Consider the following 25,956-nt stretch of genomic DNA (forward strand, 5'->3'; position numbering starts at 1 on the left):
GAATAGGAGACCCATCTTTGGTTTGCATTTTTTCTTATAACTGCAGCATCGACACACAATAGAGCTCAGTTCATGGTGCGTCCTCTATTCAGGTCCACAGATGAGTCACTATATGATGTGTGTTTAAAAAAACCTTCAACCACAGTGATTTATTGCTGCTGTCCGTCTCACTCACTGCTGTGAGACACACACTCTACTGCGGCTTTGTTACCATGGCAATACACACATGTGCAAACAGAGCTTGCAGACACACAGAGCACAGGGGGGGCATTTGACAGTGCTTTAGGACATGGAAAATCATATCTGCTGCTGTATTAGAGACAAGATTCCCATGGGAATAGGAAGCTAGCATGTATAAACAAAAGGCCATTCATACTGCCCCTTAAAGGCCCCCAAGTGAACTCTATATTCAGCTCACAGCAAAGCTGCCATACTGAGGAAAAGGTTTATACCAGCTCCACTTTAATAGATAGGCCCTAGGTACATATTGCAATAGAGCATAGTGGCACTGTGACCTCTCAAATAAATAAACTGAATATGTACATAATGTTTTAAATTAGTGAACTTTGCAGTTAAGAGGTAAAATTGGTAATGTGCAATAAACAATTTACAGTAGACAGTTTATTTTAGATTCATCTTGTAGCTCTTAAGACAGTAGTAATTCATATAATCTTGGGAACATAAAGGTAATTACTGTATATCCTGGTAGATTAGCTCTAACCTTACTTATAGTTCAGCATACTCTGTATGTCTAGTTGGTATCCACATTAAATGAGCTTTAGTATGCATGCTCTCACATTATACACATATACAATATTATAATATACAGTCCTATCCAAAAGTATTGGTACAGCAAGGCCAATTCTGTTGTGTTCTCTATACTGTACATTGATGACATTTGGGTTTGAGATCAAAGGATGAATATGAGATGATACATCGTAATTTCAGCTTTCATTTCCTGATCTTTACATCTAGATGTGTTAAACGACTTATCCACCCAATTTTTAAGTGAGCAAAAGTATAGGAACAAATACTCTTAAAAGGAACCCCGGCTATGAAGAGTCTTAACCTTAACTCTCCTACTAAAATACATGAAGGTAGAAACACATGAAATATGTTCATTACTAAATCCTTAATATTTAATACATATTATAACCATGGAGGCCGCCATTATGTGGCATGCGCAATGCACTCTGAGTCGAGGATGTAAAATGGTTGAGCACTCAAAAGAATGCCACATTGTGCTGCTTTTGGCAGTAATTTTCTAGTTCTTGTGTGCTGTGATAATGATAATGGCATATACATTACAGCATAATGAATTTCTTTTCTTCACATAACCCAGCATGCCTGGAAGTTGGGGTCAAAGCGCAGGGTCAGCCATGATACGCCACCCCTGGAACAGAGAGGGTTAAGGGCCTTGCTCAACGGCACAACAGTGGCAGCTTGAGCCCCCAACCTTCCGATTAGTAACCCAAAGCCTTAACCACCAAGCTACCACTGCCCCAGTACAATTTTTCTGTATATTCTCATAACATAAAGCTTGTGTAAAATTAGCCTAAAACGCCTAGCCAAGGCATACCCAAAGTAAAATTAAAGTTGTTCTTGAACCATTTGGAGTACATGCAAAGTTTTGGCCTCTTTTGAAAGGTGGACTAAATATTTTTACATAATTGGATTGTTTGGACTTTTGCCAGCGTAACAAGTTTTTGTCTGGATGTTATGGATCAGATGACTACTATGAGGCTTCATATGAGGCGAGTTGCCACCGTTTCGTAAGTGTTTGTTTGTATATCGGTGGTCTGACCGAGGCATTGATTGTAGCTGCTGTTGTGATAGTATCTCAAAACTGTTTATTTCAATCAAATCACAAAAATCATAGCTTTCCAAAGATATGAGTACCTTCGTACACACAGAAGCTATGTAGATAGCATAGATTTGCTCATAACATGACGACAGCGCGCTGGACGTCGGAACTTTAACAGGATAAAGTATACGATGGCGCGATGGCTGATAATCTCTAAAATTATTGATATTAGAATACATTTCATCATAAAACTATAGTTTAATCCATATGCTTACCTTAAACAACAAGCGCTCTCGGTTGGCATATACATGCAGTTGCTACACAGACACCATGAATTTTACCCTACTCTCGCCTCCTTACCTCTCTGATTGTCTTCCTTTTGATGTACATTTTGAGTAGTGTCTATAGTAGCCTCATCGCTTATGTTACTCTTGGGTTCAAATTGAAAAGGCAGAAGACATGTTTATATTACCTTAGGGCCACTGAAGACTCAAGGTCATTGCAACCATTTGTCACTATCCAGAATGCATTGTGACGTAAACAGCAATGGCAGCCTACGAGTGCAAGGATTTTTATTATTTAAAAGAAACCTGACACCTAGCCTCTATATTTCTGAACTCAAAATCTTCAGGGAATGGTGGATTATAATACCTTCACCCCTGGTTTACATTTATTAATATTAAATGTTTAGTGTGGGTGCTTTGTATAGGTCAGTAAGTTTTCTATCAATAGAAAATCAGAACAGTGTAATTTGCGCTTTCTGCTTTCTCTGTAACACAACAACCTTTTGGGTTTTTTGTGTCTTTTTTTAATCTATTGTAGCTGGTGTAATGTAATGCGGTGTGACGTTTTCACGTTCCACAACATTAACTGGAACCAAAAACATCTGATGCCATTCTTTAATTTATAAGTAAAATAACTTATTTTTAACATGGAGTAGAATTCCCCACTGTAGTTAAGAATTATTAAGCAAATTAAGAAAAACTGTTACAAACTATCAGATGAAAAAGAAGGAAAAAACCCAAATCATTTTCAAATATTTTTTTCTCCTTTTTGTCCGATAGTCTGTAACATAGGTTGTATCTTACATTATAACATTTAATATTAGGGACAGCATAGGAGGTCAGAAATTGCATATGCTTTCAGTGTATGTGCTTTTGTTGTACAATTTTGAATCAGGCAATTTTGCTTTTAATGATTCAGTTCTAGCCACCTTTTGAGCTTTATGAATACGTTATTGAGCTATTGCTTCATAACAGGCCATTTAATCTTGGTGGACTTCCAGAAATTTTCAGTTTGGTTTCAATCAGAAGCATTTCCTCCTGAAAAGATGCTCACGTCACCAGCTTATCTGTTGTCTTCATGATCTAAGTGAAAGATATCTCACTGTGCTGTGTGCAAAAGTGGAAAGCAAAGTGAGAGATGCTGTGCATTCATATTTGTAAATAATAAGTTCAGCTCTGCGATAGCTACTCATCGTTGGTTCATCTTGGCTGTGGATATGTCAGAGCTGGGAGGGGTGAGTGCAGATGAATGCTTATCTCTCGTTTGACACGTTCCACTGGCACGACACACATCCCTGGAGCGTCACACAGGGGGTGAAGGACTGCTTGCAGAGGCATCTGATAGCGTAAGCTAAATGCCTGCAGTCTCGCTGGGAAATGTCTAATGCAATCCAAAACAGTAAGATTCACTGCAGTCCTCTTATAAAAAAACATGACCTGGACTCTAATGGCTAAAGTCTATACATGTTTAATTATCCTTATGTAGCACTTGTTTCTGTTACAGAAAAGTCACATGTACTTGCATGTTAAATTAACACATGGGTTTTAGACACATCATATGTGATATTTCACACATTTTTCACATGTACTGGGCATTTCATGTGCTTTTATTTTCATGTCATTTTTGTACATGATTCATTTATTTTAAGATTTATACCTGATTCATCTCTATTCATGTGAATTGTAGACATGATTGTTCTATTTTTACATGTAATTTTTTTTTTAGAAACAATTGATTTATTTTCACTTGTGGGTTTATACATTATTTATTTATTTTCACAGAATTTGTATACAGTATATTATTAATATATTTTCACATGTGAGTTGTATGATTATTATTATTATTTTTATTTTTACCAGTGATTCAATTGCTTTCACCTGTGATTTTTCAAAAGAAAAAATTATTCATTTGTAATCATGTGTTTTTATATACTATTAATGTATTTTCACATGTCAGTTTTATATATATAACTCATTTATTTTCACAGGATTTTTAAAATATCTAGTTTCAGATATGAGTTTATATATGATTAATTTATTTTCACATATAATTTTCATATACCATTTTACTTATTTTTTGATGTTAATTTTCCATGGAATGCAGGGCATGTGGTGCCATTTTTCCAGATTCACTTAATTGTTTTCACATGTGATCACATTGTTCACATTTAGTAGAGTTTACACATACAATTTCAGGGCATGATGTACTTCCACATGTTTTTCACGTGATCACATACTACTCAAATAATCACATGTAGAAAATCTTGATCACATGTGAAATGGGTGTGATTTTTCAGTCAGAGTTGATAATAAGTTTATTGTTTGGTCTCATACAAATGGAGATGCAGAGAGAGAGAGAGAGAGAGAGAGAGAGAGAGAGAGAGAGAGAGACAGAACCACAGTTGTAGATTCCTAACAAAAATACTAGTCTGTATCCTGTGCCATTCACCACAGTATCTGCACATCTTATCTTATTTTTAAAGCATCTGCTAGGAGTGGACAGAGCAGTTCTAAGGTGCACCTCTCGTCCTTACTGTGAAGTGAGTGGTAGAGTGGGTAGATTATCTCTCGTTATGGACACTGTCTCCTGTTTTTTTTCTTCTGATACTGAGAATGTATGAGAGTGTGTGTGCATGCATCTCCTTTAATAGCGGTAGGGTTTCCATCCCTTCTGTGCCAGTGTAAGTTCATGCAAACAAACCTCAAAGCCCTGTCAGACACACATCAGCCTCTTTGCTCACATGGTGAGTAGAGCTCAGAAATGCCTCTCACTATGCAGGAGGAGCCCTATGTGATGTTCAAGAAGTCAGACAAGCCTCTGCATGGCAATGATCGTTTCGAGGGATACTGCATCGACCTGCTGCGGGAGCTTGCCCACATCCTGGGCTTCATCTATGAGGTGCGGCTGGTCGAGGACGGCAAGTACGGAGCGCAGGAGGAGAGCACGGGCCAGTGGAATGGCCTGGTGCGCGAGCTCATGGACCATGTGAGTTTCATCCTTTGTTCAATATGCAGCAGACACTTATTGACTTATCACATTGCAAGTCTGTTGTAACTGTGCAGGAAATGCTGATTATACTGCCTTTAATGATCATGCCTGAAATGTATGGGAGATATGAATGGAGTTGAGGATGTAATAATGGGAGAAAGTCTAGCACTGGCTGCATACAGCATACAAAGTGAAGCTTCTGGCATAAATTTCCATCGTATAGCTACACACACACACACACACGCACACACACACACACACACACACACACACACACACACACACACACACACACACACACACACACACACAAAATAAGCCCCAAATAAAAAAAAGAGCTCTACACAGGCAGAAAAATAACAGTCTGTGCACACCCAATATCTAATAGCTGACCCCATTACAGACACACACCAATCCTTCTGCTCATCTCATTGCATTTCAAACACTCACACAATTCTTTTTGACAGCTGATCTATTGATCACATACTTATTGCGTGCCATGAAAACAATCTATGTTATGAGACTCAAAGGAGCAAAAAAGGAGATGAGGATCAGTTTCCCATCATTTCCCCCTTTCCCTGTTTATCCAGGGTTTTTTAAAACCATTTTTTTTTTCACATCTTGGCACGTCAAACGTCATAACTAACAGTCTAGGAGGGGTTGATGCATGCTCCTTGCCTGTGCGCTTCCTCTCCCCAGATAAGAGCATGACAGATTCTAACTGGCCCAGACAGGTTTCCAGCAGTCTGCAGTCTCTAATTTGCAGAGAAACAGAAAATGCATTGAAGTGTAGAATATTAAAAATATCCCGTCAAAGGAGTGACTGAAAAACAAGAAGTAGAAAAAAAGGGAAAGGAGCAAGACAGTACCTGATTAGACTTTGCATTAATTTACCTCCTATGAGAATATTTACAATCTAATCATTTATATTACACAGCCTAATTTTGGCTTAAAATATAATTATCTAAATGGTTAAAGAAATAAGCTGCTGTTTTGTAGTTGAAACTCATTTAATTTAGAATAATGTATGGCAGTCTTTCTGTTTTTAGTTAGATAAAGGCTATTTATGTATGTATGTATGAACCTGTAAGTATGTATTTATTTATTTATTAGTAGTTAGCATGTTTGCCTTGCATCTCTGGGGTTGGGTGTTCGAATCCCACCTCCGCCCTCTGCGCACAAAGTTTGCATGTTCTCCCTGTGCTTTAGGGGTTTCCTCTGGGTACTCCAGTTTCCTCCCCCCAGTCCAAAGACATGCGTTGTAGGCTGATTGATATCTCTAAATTGTCCATCGTGTGTGAGTGTGTGTGCGATTGTGTCCTGCAATGGGTTGGCACCCCATTCAGGCTGTCTTCCACCTTGTACCCCGAGTTCTCTAGGATAGGCTCCAGGGGGTGTATTACAGAAAGATACTAACTTTAGAATCCTATCTTATCTTTTTGGTAACCATGGCAATGTCAGTTAGGACCTCATTTAGGACAAGACCTATTACAGAATAACCTTTCCTAGGTGCATTATCTTATCTTAACTACAGATAGGAAAAGGATCCTAACATGACAAAGAATCCTAAAAAGTGCCTTAACTTTAGGACAGCGCCACTGGTGTCCTAACTTAAAACTTTTTTGAAAGCCAATGATAATAGTCACATTACAATAGCCTTGTCCACGAATGGCTAAAGACGAAGAACTTTGGTGTTTGATGGTGGAAAGACTTTTGGAGTACCCAGATGATGTGCTGTGCTTTGACAACAAAACACTGATAAATAATTACCATGAAATATGATAATGCAGTTAGCACAAGAATTGTGACCATTACAGAAGCCAACAAACCGTCACTGAGCATTAGCAGTCATAGTGCAAGTGATTTTACTATTCAACACACTCCATTTTAATCAAAAGTGTACTTCACAGTTGTTGGTTGTAGTTGGTTGCTCTGTAACCGACCCGAAAGTTGATTATCAAAATTGATGGAGCAGATTTTGTAAGATAAGATCCATCCATCCATTTTCTATACCGCTTATCCTACTGGGTCATGGGGAACCTGGAGCCAATCCCAGGGAGCATCGGGCACAAGCTGAGGTACACCCTGGATGGGGTGCCAGTCCATCACAGGGCAGTAAGATAAAATAAGAATTCTAAATCCAGTTATTACTTCTGTAATACAAATTTATGAAAAATCCTAATTTAACTGATCAGATTTTAACTTGACTTAAGATAGGACGTGTCTATAATATGCCCCCAGGCTTCCCCGTGACCCTGTGTAGGATAAGGGGTGCAGAAGATGGATAGATGGATGGATTTATTTATTACAGGGTGTCCCATAAGTTCAACAACATAGGAGACAATTTAAAAACTGCTAAACAAAAGCTTTTATTTACAGAGCTTGATCGATATTTTATCTTTGGCGTCAAGTCCTTTGAGCAGAATTATTTGGATCCATTCTTCCTTGCAAAACAAAAAAAACTTTGATAACCCTATGATGCTGGATTTATGGGACACTTTATAGTTTAATAGATTATAGATTAATTAAGTAACAGCAGTGTACAATCACATCAGTTGATCTTGTGGTAATGTTTATTATGAAAGTTTAACTACTGTATTATAAATACAAGCTTTATAACAAATGAAAATGATGCATTCAGTTCTACATTATTCACAAAATAGCCTAATTTTTATTCCCATGAGGTGTTTAATACTGCAGTTTAAACATGAGAGAAACTGATTCTTAGCCATAAGAATCGCTGTACATGGTACAATTCACTAACTGCTGAGCCAGTAGCAGCTAAATCAAGCTTTGGGAAAAGAATGAGAAAGAGAAAGGAGAGCAGGAGTGGGAGGGCTTTAAATTTAAACTTAAGTGCTGTGAGACAGTTGGTGGGGTGTAAGGATTCTGTTTTCTTAATTTGATTGCCTCTAAATGCTTCCTTTAGCCCTGATGGACTGCATATCACTCTTCTGCCATGTCTTTTGTATTGACAGAAAGCTGATCTTGCAGTGGCTCCCCTAGCCATCACCTACGTGCGGGAGAAAGTCATCGATTTCTCCAAGCCATTCATGACCCTGGGGATAAGTATTCTGTACCGCAAACCCAACGGCACCAACCCAGGGGTGTTCTCCTTCCTCAACCCTCTTTCCCCCGACATCTGGATGTATATTCTGCTGGCTTACTTGGGTGTCAGTTGTGTGCTGTTTGTCATAGCCAGGTAACATGTCAGTTTTGCCAATCTCAGCCACACATGCAGACATATCCAACATTTTAACCTCATTCCATTAATAGACTAATCTATGACTAAAAGCATCTTCCCTTGATCTATTACTATTACATTTAAAGCTTAAAACCCCACTCACTTTAGATGTAGCTTCACTGCCCTTGGCTGGGGATAAAAGAAAATGTTCAAATGCTGAAAGAACATTCTTCCCATGTTCAGACCGATGTGCACTATAAGAACAGGCCAAATCCTCAGGGAGGAGCCTCCTCTGACAGAGCACAAGAGGAAGAAATCCCACTACTGTGAATAGCACAAAAGAGAGAGGTGACTCCTCTGACCCAGACTGAGAGAGTGAGTGAGACGAGTCCTTTTTGGACAGTACACTGGGGATGTTAAACGATTCCTCCACTTTCTCATTCTATTTATAATGACAAGCTGCTGCTTGCAATACTTAGCAGCCAATGCTCAATTGCACAAATCACACAAGAAAACATGTGCAATCAAAAAAGTGTGCATGAATGCAAGAGGCAGAGAAAGAGAGAGAGAGAGAGAGGGAGAGAGAGAGAGAGAGAGAGAGAGAGAGAGAGAGAGAGAATGGGAATACTTGAGTGTAGGTGTGAGTTCGAGTGTTTGGCATTTTCCGGTGTGAATGGCAACCTCCCTCATCCCTCGCTGTTTCCTAGTGTCTCCAGCTTTTGTTTGCTTTTCTCTTTGGGTGTTTCCACACTCTGCTTCAAATGTCCTTGGCCACGTCCTTTGTGATTACTGGAATGCATGTGTATTTCAAGCTGATAATCTTCACTCATGTTTCTGTGCTTGTATCCGGCAATACCAGAAATATAAACTGATAAACAGAAGAGAAAAGGGAAAATCTTATGATATTAAGAAATAATTATTGATAGGTACTCAGTTGCATTAAATGGACATTGGTTTGATTGTGTATGCTCTCAAATGTATTATTAAAGACAGACTATTAAAGACACAGACTAAAATCCAGGTTATTGGCACATGCAAGCTTTTCTTCTTTAAAACAAGGCATTATATGAGACATCTCCAACACCAAACCTACATGATAATATAATGTATAAACCAAACTATCATATGCCATCATTCCCAGCTTGGCACTAGAGGCATTCAGATATATCAGCAGAAATACTCTTCTTCAAAGCATCGCCCTAATATAACTTCTAAATAGTATGTATTTTCAGCCCTTCACAAATGATGGAAGGAAGCACTTTCAATGAAGCTCACTTAAAAAAAAAAATAAAATTATTATAACTGTGATTATAATTCTTTGCAGGTTGATAATGATTCCTTGTGAGCATTTTTATAAGATCAAATAATGTCTCATAAACCTCTAATATTGTGCTGTAAATAATTCCTTCATAACTTATAATCATGTACCACATTCCTTCTTAATTGTACGATTCATTCATGTACTATTCATTATAATGCCACATGGTGTACTGTACAACCTTTATGACTAACACTGACCGGTGCGATTAATGTTACATAAAAAAAATAAAAATAAAAAAAAACCCTTTAAGTTGTAAGACACTATATACTTTATTTTTGTAATGTATTATGGAAACACTTATTCTGTCCCATTTGCAGTTTGAAAAGTTTAATATCGAAATTAAAAAAAAAGATTTAGGAAGCATTATTAGTTTATAAAATTAATATATGAAATGCTTACAAATAATCATTATCAACTTAATATTGAAAAATGAGCACTCTTATGTGAACCAAAAAATATTAAAAACTATAAGCACAGTTATGTATATGATATACAGTACATGTATGTATGAATATGAGCTTCATAGAATGTGTTACTGAAATCTATCCACCTAAACAGCTATAAGTATATGATCTATAAGATCTGCAAGATTAGAGAAAACCAAGCATGTCTGAAATAGTGTGTAATATGGCACAAAAAACAGATTTCTTTGTATTTGCCTGTGGTCATCATTTGAAACATGGTGGAGAAAAACCAAATGAAAAAGCTTCAAGTTAACTCTAAAACTTTTGGGGTGGCTCAGTCATGCTCAGTTAGCCCAGGAGTTTTATGGTTAATGCACTTGTGTTTTCTAAATGTTACTGGCAATATGATCACATACGAGAATTACAAGCTACAACTGTCATCTAAGTTGGTTCAGAATATGCACCCATCACCATTACTGATTTAAGTTTATGCTGGGTAAGTCAAAGCAGGTAATTTTTTTCACATTGCTTTACACTCGTTTGATTGAAATGCCAAGCTTAGCCACATTAGTAAGTAGCATGTTAATCTAGCCGCAAAACCATTATATTCTTCACAAAACCTTAACACAAGAATGCAGGTTTATTGTATGTGTCTGTGTGTACACATTTATTTGTGTGCATGTATTACTGCTTTATGTGTATGAGCTTTAAATATGGTGTGTGTGTGTGTGTGTGTGTGTGTGTGTGTGTGTGTGTGTGTGTGTTTGTGTAAGAGAGAGGAAGAGAAAGAGAATAGGCAAATCTGTGTTCATGAGAGAGAAAACGAGAACTCACAGGTTGACATAATGAGGAGTGGTTGAGGGTTTCCTAAGGCTTTATGCTCACCATAAGGTATTTAGAATGTATTCTTTTGGGTGCAGTATGAAACTCAGATACTGTACGCACCTACTCAACATGTTGCTTTTTTCATATAACTAGTTCCTTTCATTAGTGTTATTGTTGTTTCCTTTTCTCACTAAGTTCCCCCTCTATTTTTATGTGACACAGGGGATGAAAGCTGAGTAAGTCTAACATGAATTTATCAAAGCGATAAGCCCCCTTGCTCCTGCCCCTATAACCCAAAGAACTATTAGGCTGAGACTGTGAACGTGCACCAAAGGCAATATATACTGATGTCGAATGCTGCACATCCCATCTCGCTTTGTCTCCCCAAAGAAACTGTGCATGATGTGTCAGTCTCTTCAAAGGCAAACTCATCACCAAATTGAGCAATGCATTAATAAAAGCTATTCAACTAGATACAGCAAATATAGTTCGATTTAAAAAGAAACTGTTGAAGCTGCACACAAAGTCTTCAATGAAAAATAGTTTCATCTGACTATGTTCTCAGCTGGGTTCAATTTGCTATTATGGTTGCTGCAGTGCAAACATCTCAAGCATAAGAAACAAAACTTTGTGTGCCTGGCTGGAAGAGTAATGTCCTCTGCTGAGCGGCTGCAGATCCTTATCAGATCTCCTTCATGTCCAGGTGGAATATGCTATAAAATAGGTTGTGGTAGAAGGGGTTTAACCAACAAAAACAGGAGGCACAGGGGACTCTAAACCTAGGGCAACAAATGAACATTTTAACAGAAGATTAAAGTCAGAAAAGTAATGCCTACTGGATGAACATAAAATATTTAGGCTTAAGCCAAACTGAAGGATTCTTTGATATATAGTGCATTACGTAAATAGGTATATAGATATTAGGAATGTAACCAAATATGATTACATTATTTGGAATTAACAGGTAGTGTGTTCTAAACAAATACAAATTACAATAGGAGGTACACTTTATATATGTTCATTCTCTGCTGGTATTTAAATTGCTATGGCAAAATTACTGTTTTTATACTTGTTCAATCATTAATCCTATGAAATCATGGTTAGCTACTAGAGGTTCTATGCATATCAAGCTGTTAGTCTTTGATAACTATTTTAGCACATTGATTGATGCAGATTACTTGAGTCATTGAATCAAGGTCATCCTTATCAAAATGTATAAATACAGCACATTAATACTGCTGCTTTCTTGAGTAGGAGGGAATGATTATATTGGATTCAAGAACTACAACAGTATTCTGATATTCAGTTTCCTCATCTAACAGGCTTGTGTCACTCTATCTGTTCTGCCATGGCCATAAACACTGTGCGATCAGACCAATATTTGGAAAAAGATAAAAATGCCTAGCATTGTCACCACCCAGCTGTATACATGTTTCCTCATTCATGGCTTATCTCTCCAGATTGACCTTGCTCAAAGTTTTTCCCTCAGAGGCTCAGATGACCTGAGATTACAGAAGGTCAGCGTAATTGGAACAGAGTGACAGCTAAATGGGCTTCGTTTCATGGGCAGGCTAAACCGCTAAACTCCATCTCTCTCAGATGCAGGCTGCTTAGGTGTGCTCTGGTCATGTGCAGAGGGGTGGGGGTGGGGGTGAGGGTCGTGGGGGGTTTGGGGAGGCGGGGTAGTTGTCCGATGTATTGTAAATGTCACAATTCATTTACAAGTTGAAAATCTGCTGTGAACTGTCAGAGCACACAGGTTCATTTAATATCAAGGATTCATTTAAACACGGAATCATATGCACATTCATGCGTCTGAAAATTCACAAACAGGGGTCATGTAGCAAGTCAATTAAAAATAAATATGGAGTAGAACTTATGTAAGGAATAAAACATGACAGGAACTGTTTGAAAAACAATCAAAGACCTGGTGGAATATTTTCCTATTCTGGCACATCCCAAAGTGTTTTAATCTCCTTAAACCAAAGCGATTATAAAGCAACTAATTTTTTTTTTATGAATTAAAGAATGATACATTTTATGATTATTTTAGCAGGCTATAGTCACATTAATGTTATGGAATATTGGCAGGACAAGTTACAATTTACAGGTTAGCTCCTGTTATGTAGCAGTTACAAAGTCATTCCTTCACCAGCACCTTCTTATTTTTTCTCTTGAAGTTAATAACACTAATAAAAATAAGTTTTAAATAAAACGTGATAAACTGGGAAGTGAAAACTCCTCTGTCCTGAAGACTTTCCCATGGTAGAAAACTGTCTGCCCATTACAAAGTGCTGACACCCAGGACTCCTTCCATAAATGCTAAATAAACAACTCTTTAAAGCAAACTCCAAGATATCAATTATTATACCTATTCTTTGTTAAATAACAGCACATTATGTGGAGCGTGTACCATACATGTTCCAAGTTCCTGTGAATTAGCTTTCTATAGAAATGATAACAAATTACAAAATATAAAACTTTTGAATCATTTGAATTAAAGAGCATCACCACTGTTGAGCTGCTGTTATAGAAACACCTTCTGACCAATTAGATTCACAAATTCCATCACACTGTGGTATAAATGGATTAATTGGATAGTAAATGCTGTTAATATATTTTAATGACAATGACTAGTAGCAATAATGTTTAGTTAGATAAACAACACCAACTTCAGTGGCCTTGAGCAAAACTCTCCATGGAAATACTGCTACATCGAATTCCTTACAGAATGTGTACTTCTTACTTTAACACAAGTTCAGTGTTTGGGTTTCTATTTACCATGACAGAAAAAAGGACATTGCATCCTAGTCTTGATTGCTTACTCTTGAGCTTTTGATTACTTACTCTTGTCTTGCTCTCAGGCTCAAGATTCCTCCTAATTCCAGCACTCCAGCACAACCCAAATCAGGTCATGATGCTTAATTGTAGCCCAATCAACCTTTACTAATGCAATGTCACTTTTGTTTAACATGAATAAATGGGAAATCTTTTTTTTCGCTGTGGATAAATGCAGACGAAAGAGGGAGTAGAGTCCTGAGATGATGGGACAGACTCGTTTGATCTGCCACATTTTAATAAGCTTGTAAGATTATCTGGATTATTTGATTTTCATGTGGATATAGTGATTCAGATGGCATCGATTAAATTAGAGTGCCAACTGCCTTCGATGTGAATGTGTCAACATGTTAACAATTCTCTGGGGAAATGAAGAAGAAGGGATTATGGTCAGAGTGAATGGGCTGCTTATATTAGTGTTTCTGTAGCAGTATTGCTGCTTCATGTGACACTAACACACTCAGGCTTGGGGAGTAACGGAATACATGTAATGGAGATACATAATCAGGATACAAAAAACTGGTAACTGTAATCTGTTACAGTTACATCGAAAAACAATATAATCAGATTACAGGTTTGTAAAAAAATGGGAATACTATCAGGATAATTTTTTTAAAAATTTAAAACCAAAGAAATTAATCTTTTGACATAACACAATATAGGCAACTGCTCACATGCACAACCTCCTGGTGAATGCACAAATAAAACATTTTGCACAAAGCTAATTTGTTAGAAATTAACACAATTTTTTCTCTGAAATTGTTTTGTGATGCACAACCCCAATTCCAAAAATGGATGCTATGTAAAATGTAAATAAAAACAGATTGCAAATTTCATAAACCCATATGTTATTCATAATAGAACATAAAAACATATTAAATGTTTAAACTGAGGAAATGTACCATTTTAAGGGGGAAAAAATGGTAATTTTGAATTTGATGGCCGGAACACGTCTCAAAAAAGGCAACAAAAATCTGGAAAAGTAAGTGTTACTAAAAAGAAACAGCTGGGGTACATTTTGCAACTAATTAGGGTAATTGGCAACAGGTAAGTAACATGATTGGGTATAAAAAGAGTATCTTAGAGAGGCAGATTCTTTCAGAAGTAAAGATGGGATGGAATCCGGATGGAAGCATATGTTGCTCAAAAACCTGTATATACCTTTCAGCATTGATCGTGCCTTTCCAGATGTTAAAGCTGCCCATTCAATAGGCACTAATGCACCTCCATACCATTAGAGATGCAAGCTTTTTAACTGAGCGCTGAGACAGATGAAAAAAGACAGATTAAAAGACAGATGGTCCCTCTCCTCTTTAGTCCTCTTTAGTTTAGAGGATTTCATATTTCAATTCGTCTGACTACAGAACTGTTTCAATGCAGTGCTGCCTGAGGGCCCGAAGATCACGGGCATGCAGTATTGATTTTCACCCTTATTCCTTGCCCACAGAGATTTCTCCAGATTCTCAGAATCTTTTGATGATATTATGTACTGTAGATGATGCGATATTCATAGTCTTCACAACTTTAGGATGTACATTATTTTTTTTGAGGAACATTATTGTGAAATCGTTCCACAAATTATAGATGCAGTTTTTCACAGATTGGTGAACCTCTGCCCATCTTTACTTCTGAAATACTCTGGATCTCTCAGATACTCTTTTTATATCCAATCATGTTACTCACCTTTTGCCAATTAACCTCCAGCTGTTTCTTTTCAGTAACACTTATTTTTCAGCCATTTGTTGCCCCGTCCCAACTTTTTTAAGACGTGTTGCAGCATTAAATTAAAAATTAGCTTATTTTCTTCTTAAAACGGTATATTTACTCAGTTTAAATATTTGATATGTTTTCTATGTTCTACTGTGAATAACATATGGGTTTTTGAGATTTGCTAATCATTGCATTCTGTTTTTATTTACATTTTCCACAACGTCCCAACTTTATTGGAATTGAGGTTGTAATGTTACCTGCATCAAGGACAGTGATCTTTTATTTATTATTTTATTAAAACAAATCCAAACACTGAAACTGTTTTAAGATCTAAAGTATTTTAGATCATATTGCTTTTCTCTTGACTTTATTTACATATGTGACCTTAAAGTAATACAAAAAGAATCAGATTACATTACTTTCATATTGTGATTATGGATTACTGATGACATTTTTTATTAAGAAATTTGTAACTGTAACGGAATACATTATTTAAAGTAACCCTCCCAACCCTGCCTACACTAAAGTACATCAGATTAATTTACCTGTCATATGTCTTACATTTAAATCACCAAAACACTGACCAGATTAATAATGAACAGTCAATGTGAAAGATAATGTGAAATTGCTAATCCGTGTTTCTTTCTTTATCTCTTTAGGAGGATCCTCCTTTGTTGAGTATTTATCTCTTTGTTTATTCTTTTTGACTAAAAAATATGTGTTCTCTGTTGATTGCCACAGGTTTAGCCCCTACGAATGGTATAACCCCCACCCATGCAACCCCGACTCGGACGTGGTGGAAAACAATTTCACCCTGCTAAATAGTTTCTGGTTCGGAGTTGGAGCTCTCATGCAACAAGGTAGACGCCTCTGCCTGCCCACCCTAAGCACATGTCCCACTCTTTTGCTGGGGGTCCAAATTGCTCTTGTCAGGCCCATAACCCTGCATGGGTGCCTCTGTGCATGTAGCTAGATGCAGACTGGTTGCTGGTCCATGGTATGGAGGGATGGTTGTGTGAACTAGAAGAAGTGGATGTGGATAGAGAGGCTAGGTGCATCTACTTTATGCATGATTTCCTCTCATTATCACTATTTCCTAAGGTCCTGAGCAGGTAAGTCTAACAGCGGTGCCATAGTTTGCTGGAGAGCAAGAGACAGCACTCTGTGGTTTAGCCTGAAACTGTGGTTGTGTTTCTTCTGACTAAAGCCTGATGCCACATCTTTTCCATTACCAAATGCCATAATGTGAGATTGAAAAAGGAATAAAATGTTTCTGATCTAAAAGTAAATATGGTGATTTTGTTTTGCTATTACTTTACAAACAAACTGCACATCCTTTTGTTTTATTATAGAGTATAATATCTGTTTACTAGGGAAATGTAAAATTCTAGATCATAAAAGAGTAATGGGTTCTATGGCCAAGCAGCATGGTGTGCATTCGCACTCCATTTGGTGACTGGAACAGAGAACAGAAAGGAAACTCTGTATTCCTTTCTCATGATCCTTTGAGACTTTAGTTATGTTATATGCAGCATCTAGTGTTTACTGCATGTAGAGAAGCTATAGCATAGGTATGTGTTGCATTTGTAGCAACAAATAGACATTATAAAGGGCTTCAGACATGGGAGGCAACAATCACTCATCTTCCTATATATTTTCAGTGAAGTCTTTCTTAGCTAGTAGTTAAATCATCAAGCATGTAACATAGCTAGAGAGAAATGCACACTTATTTCTGTTTATAAGCAGACCTGCTAGCAAAGCTATGAATTTTGAGTGTGGTCACTAACTACCTCAATTGCAGATTTGATTGGCTGATTTGTGAATCTGAGTGACTCATTCATATTTCTACAGAATTTCCCCAGCATATAGGTTTATTATTATAAGGTTCTATCTCCCATTCATTTTTAATCCTTATAATACTAAAGTCATGATATATTTTCTGTCTTTGACATGTATCCAATTGACAAACACTAGCACTGTGCTTATCATGAGAGTAATGCTTTTGCTTGCCATATGAAAGGGTATGTTGAGCAGCGGATATTCTAAACTTGCATATGAGAAACAGCGAGAGCACAAATTGTCAAGCTGTAAATTGTCAATGATTTAAAAAAAAAATTGTGATATGATACAGAATTATACTTTCCTTATAACACTATCATGAAATGTCAGGTAAACCGGAAACATTCTGATGTATCGTAATACCTGATTACCAATAAGAACCTTGATGAGCTGTGACAAAGATACCTTAATGGTAATGATAATTTAATTAGGCCATTTATTAACATTTAAAATTGCATTATGTGTGGATTATGGGACATGTGTGTGTATTTGTGTGTTTGTGTATTGCATCAGAAGATGTGGTGTCAGGCTTCAGAGCAAGGACTAGGCTTTACACTTTGTGCTGCTCTGCATGCTCATCTCTATACTCAGTGAGTAGCCCTACACTGTAGAGAGGCTCCCCTGCCCGTGGCTTGCAAGCCCCCAGAAAACTGTGGGATGAGGTGTTTGGACATGACGTTACCTTGGGTACATGACAGTCAGCCCCAACCAGTTTTTTTTTTCTAGGTCAGGCTGACTATGGCCTGTTAGGATTAGAGAAGCCCCTAAAGTCCAGTGGGGCAAGGACAAAAAAATAACATGACCCCTTTCTCTGACCTGTGGGTCCCTGTGTGTGTCACCTTTTGTCTGTTTTTTATGTAACTGTCTGTTTGTCTGAGCCATTTTGCCAGTAAGCAGTGTGGACTGCAGGGCACCTTTTAAGAGATGATTATATGATATGCTGAATCATGTATGACTGTGCACTGACCTGAGTGAAAGCATGGATAGCAGTTCAGGCATGTGCTGATAATCATCTATAACATATACTATGATATTATATTTATTTTGAGGTTTTCATGAACACCTCAAAATACTGCCCCTGTGTTGCATTTTTGGATGCAGTCTTGACATCAAGGACGTTCCGTGACACAGCTGTCTTCAGCTGTCTTGTACTTTATTTTGACCAAATTTGGAGGCACAACTACACATGTCCTTCCTAGTGAAGTCAATCCCATGGTCAGTCTGAAAAACAAGGCAGACAGAACTAGAACTGTCACCCGAAACAGTTCAGAGTAATACAGTGCTGTGAAAAAAGTATTTGCTGATTTCCTCTGTTTTTGTGTATATCTTATAATAAATAGTTTTAGATCATCAAACAAAATACAGCATCAAACAAATGCATCCTGAGTAAACACCCAATACAGTTATTTTTTTTTTTTTACTATTGAAGCAAAAAAAAAGTTATCCAACACGTATCACAAATGTGAAAAACCAATTGCATCCTTAAATTTAAAATTAGGTTTTGCCACCTTTAGCTGCAATAACTGCAACCAAAAGTTTCAGGTAACAGGAGATCAGACTTTCACTTACTTCTAGGACTAGGACTTACTCCTATGCTTTGGATCATTGTCTTGCTGCATAATCCAGTTGCATTTGAGTTTCAATTTATGGACTGAAGATCGGACATTCTCCTTTAGGATTTTCTGGTAGAGAGCAGAATTCATGTTTCCCTCAATTTTTGCAAGTTGCCCAGGCCCTGAAGCAGCAAAGCATCCCCACGACATCACACTTCCACCACCATGCTTGACTGTAGGTATGATGTTCCAAACAGTTCCACTTTCGACTCACCAATCAATTGAACACTCTCCCAAAAGGTTTGAGGATCATCAAGGTGTGTTTTGGCAAAATTCAGATGAGGCTTAATGTTCTTCTGGGTTAGCAGTGGTTTTCACCTCACCCCGCTTCCATGGATGCCATTTTTGCCGTGTCTTTCTTATAGTGGATCATGAACAGTGACCTTTATTTATCCAAGGAAGGCCTGTACATCCTTTGATGTTGTCCTTGGCTCTTTTGTGACTTGCTGGAGGAGTTTTTTAGGTATTTGTGTTTTTGCTTGTATCTTTCTCATTTGTAAGTCGCTTCGGATAAAAGCGTCTGCTAAGTGAATAAATGTAAATGTAAATGTAGGAGTTGTTGCTGGGCTCTTGGAGGAATTTTGGAAGGTTGGCCACTTGGGAAGGTTCAGTACTTTGTTGAGTTTTTCTTCTTTCAACTTTGGCATAGTGTGTTACTGGGTAAGACCTTTTAACCAACTCCATGCTGTTGAAAAAGTTCTATTTAAGTGTTGATTTGATTGAACAGGGTTTGCAGTAATCAGGCCTGGTTGCGTCTAATCCAGCTAAACTCCATTATGAATGCAGTTTCATAGATTTAGGGAATTAGTAACTATGGGGGAAAATAATAATTCCTTAGATTTATATAGCGCTTTTCTAGGCACTCAAAGTGTTTTACACTGTATGGGGGGAAATCTCCTCAAACCACCACCAGTGTGAAGCATCCACCTGGATGATGCGATGGCAGCCATAATGCACCAGAATGTCCACCACACACCAGCTATTGGTGGAAAGGAGATTGATGTAGCCAATTCAGGGATGGAGATTATTAGGGGCCATGATAGATAAGGGTCAATGGGGTAATTTCTGGAACTTTTAATGACCACAGAGATTCAGGAACTCAGTTTAACGCCTCATCTGAAAGATGAAAAAGCCAGTGCTGTTTTTACAGCATAGAGACCCATCAATATACTGGGATATAAGGACCCACACAAACTACAGGGTGAGCACCACCTGCTGGCCTCACTAATACCACTTTCAGTTGCAAACTTAGTTTTCCCTAGGAGGTCTCCTATCCAGCTACTGGCTAGGCCCAACCCTGCTTAGCTTCAGTGGGAAACCAGGTGAGAGCTACAGGGTGATATGGCTCTGGCCAAACACACTTTCACATAGTCCCAATTGGTATTGGAAAACGTTTTTGCTTCAGTGAATAACTATCATTTAAAAAGTGTATTTTGTGTTTACTTAGGTTGCCTTTGTTTTATCTTAGATTTTGTTTTAATTTCTGAATTTAGTATGAGTATAAAAAAAACAGAAGAAATCAGGATCTGGCAAATACTTTTTCACAACACTGTATGTATCACTTAAAAAATAGATAGATGCTTCTATAATTAGCTTTCATTTGTTTTTATTTAGGTTAAGATAAAAATTACAAAATTAGGAGTAAAAGAGAATTGATGCAAATGTATAGTGACATGAAAATGTTATATCAGCACAAATTCTACAAATCCAGAGAGGCTATTACTTAGTATTTATATTAGTAGTAGTATTGTTATTAGTATTTGTCCAGTTATCTCACAATCATTAGTCAGTTTCCTTTAGGGAACAGTGAGATCACAGCTTATAAGCATAATTGTGTAATTGTGTAATTCACCATGCAGAAACTATGTGGGCAGAAGTCTGGACCTGGATTCGCTGTCATGTCCAAACTCTGGGCTTGAATGATGGGTCACTAGGCAGACTGTGAGAAAGTCAGTGTGGAGCCTGATTGAATCATAGACAAAGCTCAACCCTGATTCACAGGAAGCACATCTTTCCCACAGTTCATTACTTGTACATGACTATTCCTGAATGCACAGACCCAAAGCTTACGGTTGCTTCTTAATGCTTGAGAAAAATTGCTCTCTGACCCTTCCTACTCTTCAGCTTTAAAATCCCTTTCTTTCCCTTTCCTAACCCTATTCTCACATATACCCACTTCTCCTGCATGAAAGTTTAAAGAAAGCAATGAGGCTAATGTTTAGAGAATATTGTGTAAGAGAAGTTAAAGAGTGAAAATATCAGTTTATTTAAGCTTGATATTAACATAGTCACAGTTCCAGAATGACACTTCAGTATATAATGGAATACCCAGTGTTAGATAAAGACAAGTAAACTTCTTTCATGTTTTTGATTTTGTTCAAAGATCAATCCAGAGTAAGTACACAGTTAGCATGGTTGTTTCTCACAGACTATGATGTTTTGTGTATTAGCAGATTTATCCTTGCCCTGCAGCTCTACTCTGCTCTGCAACAGGGTGCTCAGACAAGACCATGTCTGGTTCTGCATGGGCAGACCATCTCTAACTCTGATGTCGATCCTTCTCTGACTACTTTCTCTACTCCTCTCTAATAGGATCTGAGCTCATGCCCAAAGCCCTTTCCACCAGGATAGTAGGAGGTATCTGGTGGTTTTTCACCCTCATCATCATCTCCTCCTACACGGCTAACTTGGCCGCTTTCCTCACAGTGGAGAGGATGGAGTCTCCCATTGATTCAGCTGATGACCTGGCCAAACAGACCAAAATTGAGTATGGTGTGGTGGAGGATGGCTCCACAATGACCTTCTTTAAAGTAAGTACTTTAAAGTGAGTTCTTTAAAGTGTTAAACTTCCAACCAAAGAGTAAAAGGTTTGTGTGTAGAGATATACTATGACATATTTGGAGCATTTATAAATCTCACATTGTTGTACAATGGGCTTTTTTTCTGTGTAATGCATCTACTGTATGTATCTATATCTATCTAACCTATACCTAGATATTTTTTTAACTGCAGTATATTTAGAAAATGTCTGATTGTGGCATACTGGTGCAGCTCCAGAGCTCAGGTGAAGTTTCTGTTCATGCGCTCCCTGTGTCTGTGAGGGTTTACTCCGGGTGCTTCACTTACATTACATTTATGTAAATAGGGCAGACTCCCTTATCCAGAGCGACTTATATTTCGCTAATTTATATAACTGAGCATTTGAGGGTTAAGGGCCTTGCTCAAGGGCCGAGCGGTGGCAGCTTGGCAGTTGAACTCGTGACCTTCCGATCAGTAGTCCAACGTCTTAACCAGTGAGCTACCACTGACCCCACGTTCCTCCCACTCTCCACAAAAACATGCTGGTAGATGTATTGGCAACTCTAAATTGCCCCTAGGAGTGAATGAATGCGTGTTCATGATGTCCTGCAGTGGTCTGGCTTCTCATCTAAAATGTATTCCTGCCTCATGCCAGTGTTGTTGGGATAGGTCCTGATCAGGATAAAGCACGTACTGAAAGTGAATGAATGATTGTGGGCCTGATTTAATAAGATTAAAAATTTGCTTGTGCAATAGGATAAATTGCATGGTCAAATAACAGGCTCTATGTGACTTACAGAGAATAATTGTGTTAATTACATCACATGCAAATTAGGAGGAAACAATATGTAAAAATAGTTTGGCATGGGGCACAGTGGCTTAGTGGTTAACACATTCGCCTTGTACCTTCGGGGTTGGGGCTTTGATTCCTGCCTCTACCCTGTGTGTGCGGCGCTTGCATGTCTATCCATGCATCGGCGGTTTCATCTGGGTAATCCGGTTTCCTCGCCCAGTCCAAAGATTTGTGTTGTTGGCTTCCAAAGGCATGCGTTGTAGGCATCTCTAAATTGTCTGTAGTGATTGTGCCCTGCGATTGGTTGGCACACCCTCCAGGGTGTCTCCCCCCTTGTGCCTGAGTTCCCTGGGATAGGCTCCAGGCTCCCTGTGACCCTGTGTAGGATAAGCAGTACAGAAAATGATGGATTGGAGGATGGATGGATGGGTTGTGTGTGCATTAAATGTTCTCAGTAGCCATGGCAAGTTCAGGTCTCAGAGACACCCAGGTTAACATAGAGTGAATTATGGGAGTGATGTTGGAGTGGTGACAAGCCTTATCTTAAATGTGTGGAAATAACCGTGTATGTACACATTTGGATTTTTTGAATGTGGTGTTTTAAGGAGCAAAAGACTAAAATACACTATAGTTAAATAATCGTATACACTGGAATTTAATTTTGAGTATGACCATTTAATATGCTTCTACACAATGTATAAATACTGTAAATCTGTAGATTAGTTTATTCAGTAAATCAGTGCTCAGAACTCAGAAAAAATAACCCTGACAATGGATAGAAATATAAGAATACAAAAGACTTATATGTTATCTAAGCTAATTATAGGCAGGATTTTTTATCACTAAGGTCTGTCACCAAGAATAATGCAGTATGCTTTTCAGGTCAGTACAGTGTTAAGTTCTGTCTGTGGGCAGCATGCTAGACTTGGATATACTCCCACAATCATGTGAAATGTTTGCTGCTATGCATAAATGATTATTACAATGGCAGTATTTTAGAAGACAGACTGCTGCTTGGAAATCATGCCTGCTGCGGGTTTGAGATTACTCATTACCGACTCACATTCGCTGAAGGAGAGAGAGATGGAACACATGGCCAGCTCTATGCCAGCAGGGAAATCTTTCCTATCTGCAAGGTCTTGTGTCCTTCCCTATCCCACTCTCCTTTACTCTCTGCAAAAATTGAGTGACTTTAAGGTTCATGTGCATATAAAAAAGAATGCTGCAGCCATCAAACACTGCAGAAGACATTTTGCCATGGCATGATATTCGAATACTTTCATAAAACAGGAAAGGCATAATTTCAAGGGCACATTTCACATGCAGTATAGGCTATGTCTGATGAAATTCATCTCAGTTGCTAGAAACTTGCATTCCCACTTTAACCTGGTCATGATAACCTGGCTGAAATATAGCCATACTGTAGCACTTATTGACACAGGGGCAGTAAATGTGATGAGAGCTTTATTTCTAAGCATGTCCATGTTTGCAGGTGCTGATTCATTTATGCATTGATAGTCTGTGAGTCTGATTGACAGCTGGATGAACTGACTAATAAACCAGTAAAGTGAGCTGAGCGTATTGAGTGAACATATTGCAATGTTGATGTACAGCCAGTCAGTGCTCCCATGAGTAAAAATAACTTTTAGGCCTAAACAAAATGAATGCACTTACATATAGAATGGAACAACAACAGAAATCCCTCCAGTTTATGTAATTACTGTGTTAGATTTACTCAACGAAAACAGACAATTAATGATACCTGATTATGTAAATGTCAGCATGGGATATACTGTGAAACTGTAAATAAGGTGCCACACACACACACACACACACACACAGCCCTCCACCCCACCAACCCAACCTACACACACCAGCCGGTTTGAACTTCCCATCCATAAACAATAAATTATTCAGGTGAAGAATCTCTGGCGTACTATTATTGGATCTGGCTTGTGAGATGTCATTGGGTGGCTACTGCGGGAGGAAAGGTCTTATGCCAACAGATGAGAGAAATTCCTACTGTGATAGGCCCTGATTATTACACTCATTTTGCTTATTCTATTCAATGGTTCTGACAAGTGTGTGCCTTGGGTTCCTCATTGTTTAGTCACAGAGAAGTGAAATAAATAGACCTTCTTTCTGATTGCTGTGGTTCCTCTATTGAAAGGGTAAAAAAAAAAAAAATCTATACAAATGTCTTGCACATTTCAAATCATCTTTGCTGTTTACTGTTCTACTAAAGAAGACAAGGCAGTCTGACTTCAAATAATAGTGAGGCATTGGCATGATAAACTACTGTACATGTCTTTCATACCAAGACACTCTATCAGCTAGGTATATGTAATTAGTAGAGATGATTCTTTAAAAACTACTAAGTTTTTAAAAAAATGTAATTGTTTTTTTTAACTGAAACACTTTTTCCAAACAAAAAAAAACACTTACATTGTAAATGTAATATATTAAAAAGTATGTACCAAAGCATAAAGTGTAAATATAATAAAATCAATCCTCCCAAAAGAAAAAAACAGAAAAAGTCTGTTTATACTGTATGTAAAGAGTTCCAAAAATAAATGTCTTTTTAAAAATCCAACTCCAATATTTCTCCGATATCTGATACCCCATTTTTTGGTGATATCGGCTGATATAAGAACATAAGCATGTTATATACTATAGCTACACAATATTTTATAATGCCTGCCATATTGTTATGTTACAAGTCCAATTCCGAAAAAAGAGTCATTTGAAAATTCAATTCACCCTGTACTATATTGAAAGCACATTATTAACACATTATGTGATGTTTTACTTTGTGACTTAATTTATTTTTTGAAAATATACACTCATTTCAAATCTAATGACTGCAACACACTCCAAAAAAGTGCGGACAGTTGACTGTTTACCTCTGTGTAACATCACCTTTTCTTTTAATAACACTTAAGCGTTTGAGCACTGAAGACACCAGTTGGTTAAATTTAGCAAGTGGAAATTTCCCTGATTCATCCATTATGCATTACTTCAGCTGTGCTGTACAATGCGTTCATTGCCTTATTTTGCACTTCATAATGTGCCACACATTCTTAATCAGACACAGGTCAGGACTGCGGGCGGGCCATGCTAGCACCTGCACTCTCTGCTTATGCAACCATGCGCTTGTAATCCGGGCAGAATGTGGTTTGGTATTGTCCTGCTCTAAATGGCAGCGTATGTTGCTCCAAAATGTGTACATATTTTCTGCTTTAATTGTGACCTCACAGATGTGGAAGTTACCCATGCCATGGGCACTGACACACCCCCATACCATGACAGATGCTGACTTTTGGACCTGATGCTGATAACAGCTTGGATGGTCCGACTGTTTTGTCCAAAAACTATTTGAAATGTTGACTCGTCGGACCACAAAACACGATTCCACTGTGCTACTGTCCATCACAGATGAGAAAGAGCTCAGAGAAGTCAGCGGTGCTTCTGGACAATGTTGATGTATGACTTCTGCTTTGCATAGTAAAGTGTTAACTTGTATCTGTGGATGCAGCTGCAAATGATGTTTATT

The 25,956-nt window shown here is 37.9% G+C and overlaps 1 protein-coding gene across 2 annotated transcripts in view; it reads left to right on the forward strand.

Annotated features, from left to right (window-relative positions):
• The window catches only part of grik2 (glutamate receptor, ionotropic, kainate 2), a 161,547-nt gene that overhangs the window by 103,324 nt on the left and 32,267 nt on the right, over nucleotides 1-25,956 (forward strand). For both annotated transcript variants that reach the window (XM_017479112.3, XM_017479123.3), the window contains exons 11-14: nucleotides 4,868-5,074; nucleotides 8,056-8,279; nucleotides 16,101-16,219; nucleotides 21,404-21,621. In XM_017479112.3, the coding sequence (XP_017334601.1) occupies nucleotides 4,868-5,074; nucleotides 8,056-8,279; nucleotides 16,101-16,219; nucleotides 21,404-21,621 (768 nt within the window). The remainder of the gene's footprint in view (nucleotides 1-4,867; nucleotides 5,075-8,055; nucleotides 8,280-16,100; nucleotides 16,220-21,403; nucleotides 21,622-25,956) is intronic.

Source organism: Ictalurus punctatus, chromosome 1 (assembly GCF_001660625.3).
Source record: "Ictalurus punctatus breed USDA103 chromosome 1, Coco_2.0, whole genome shotgun sequence".
NCBI lineage: Eukaryota > Metazoa > Chordata > Actinopteri > Siluriformes > Ictaluridae > Ictalurus > Ictalurus punctatus.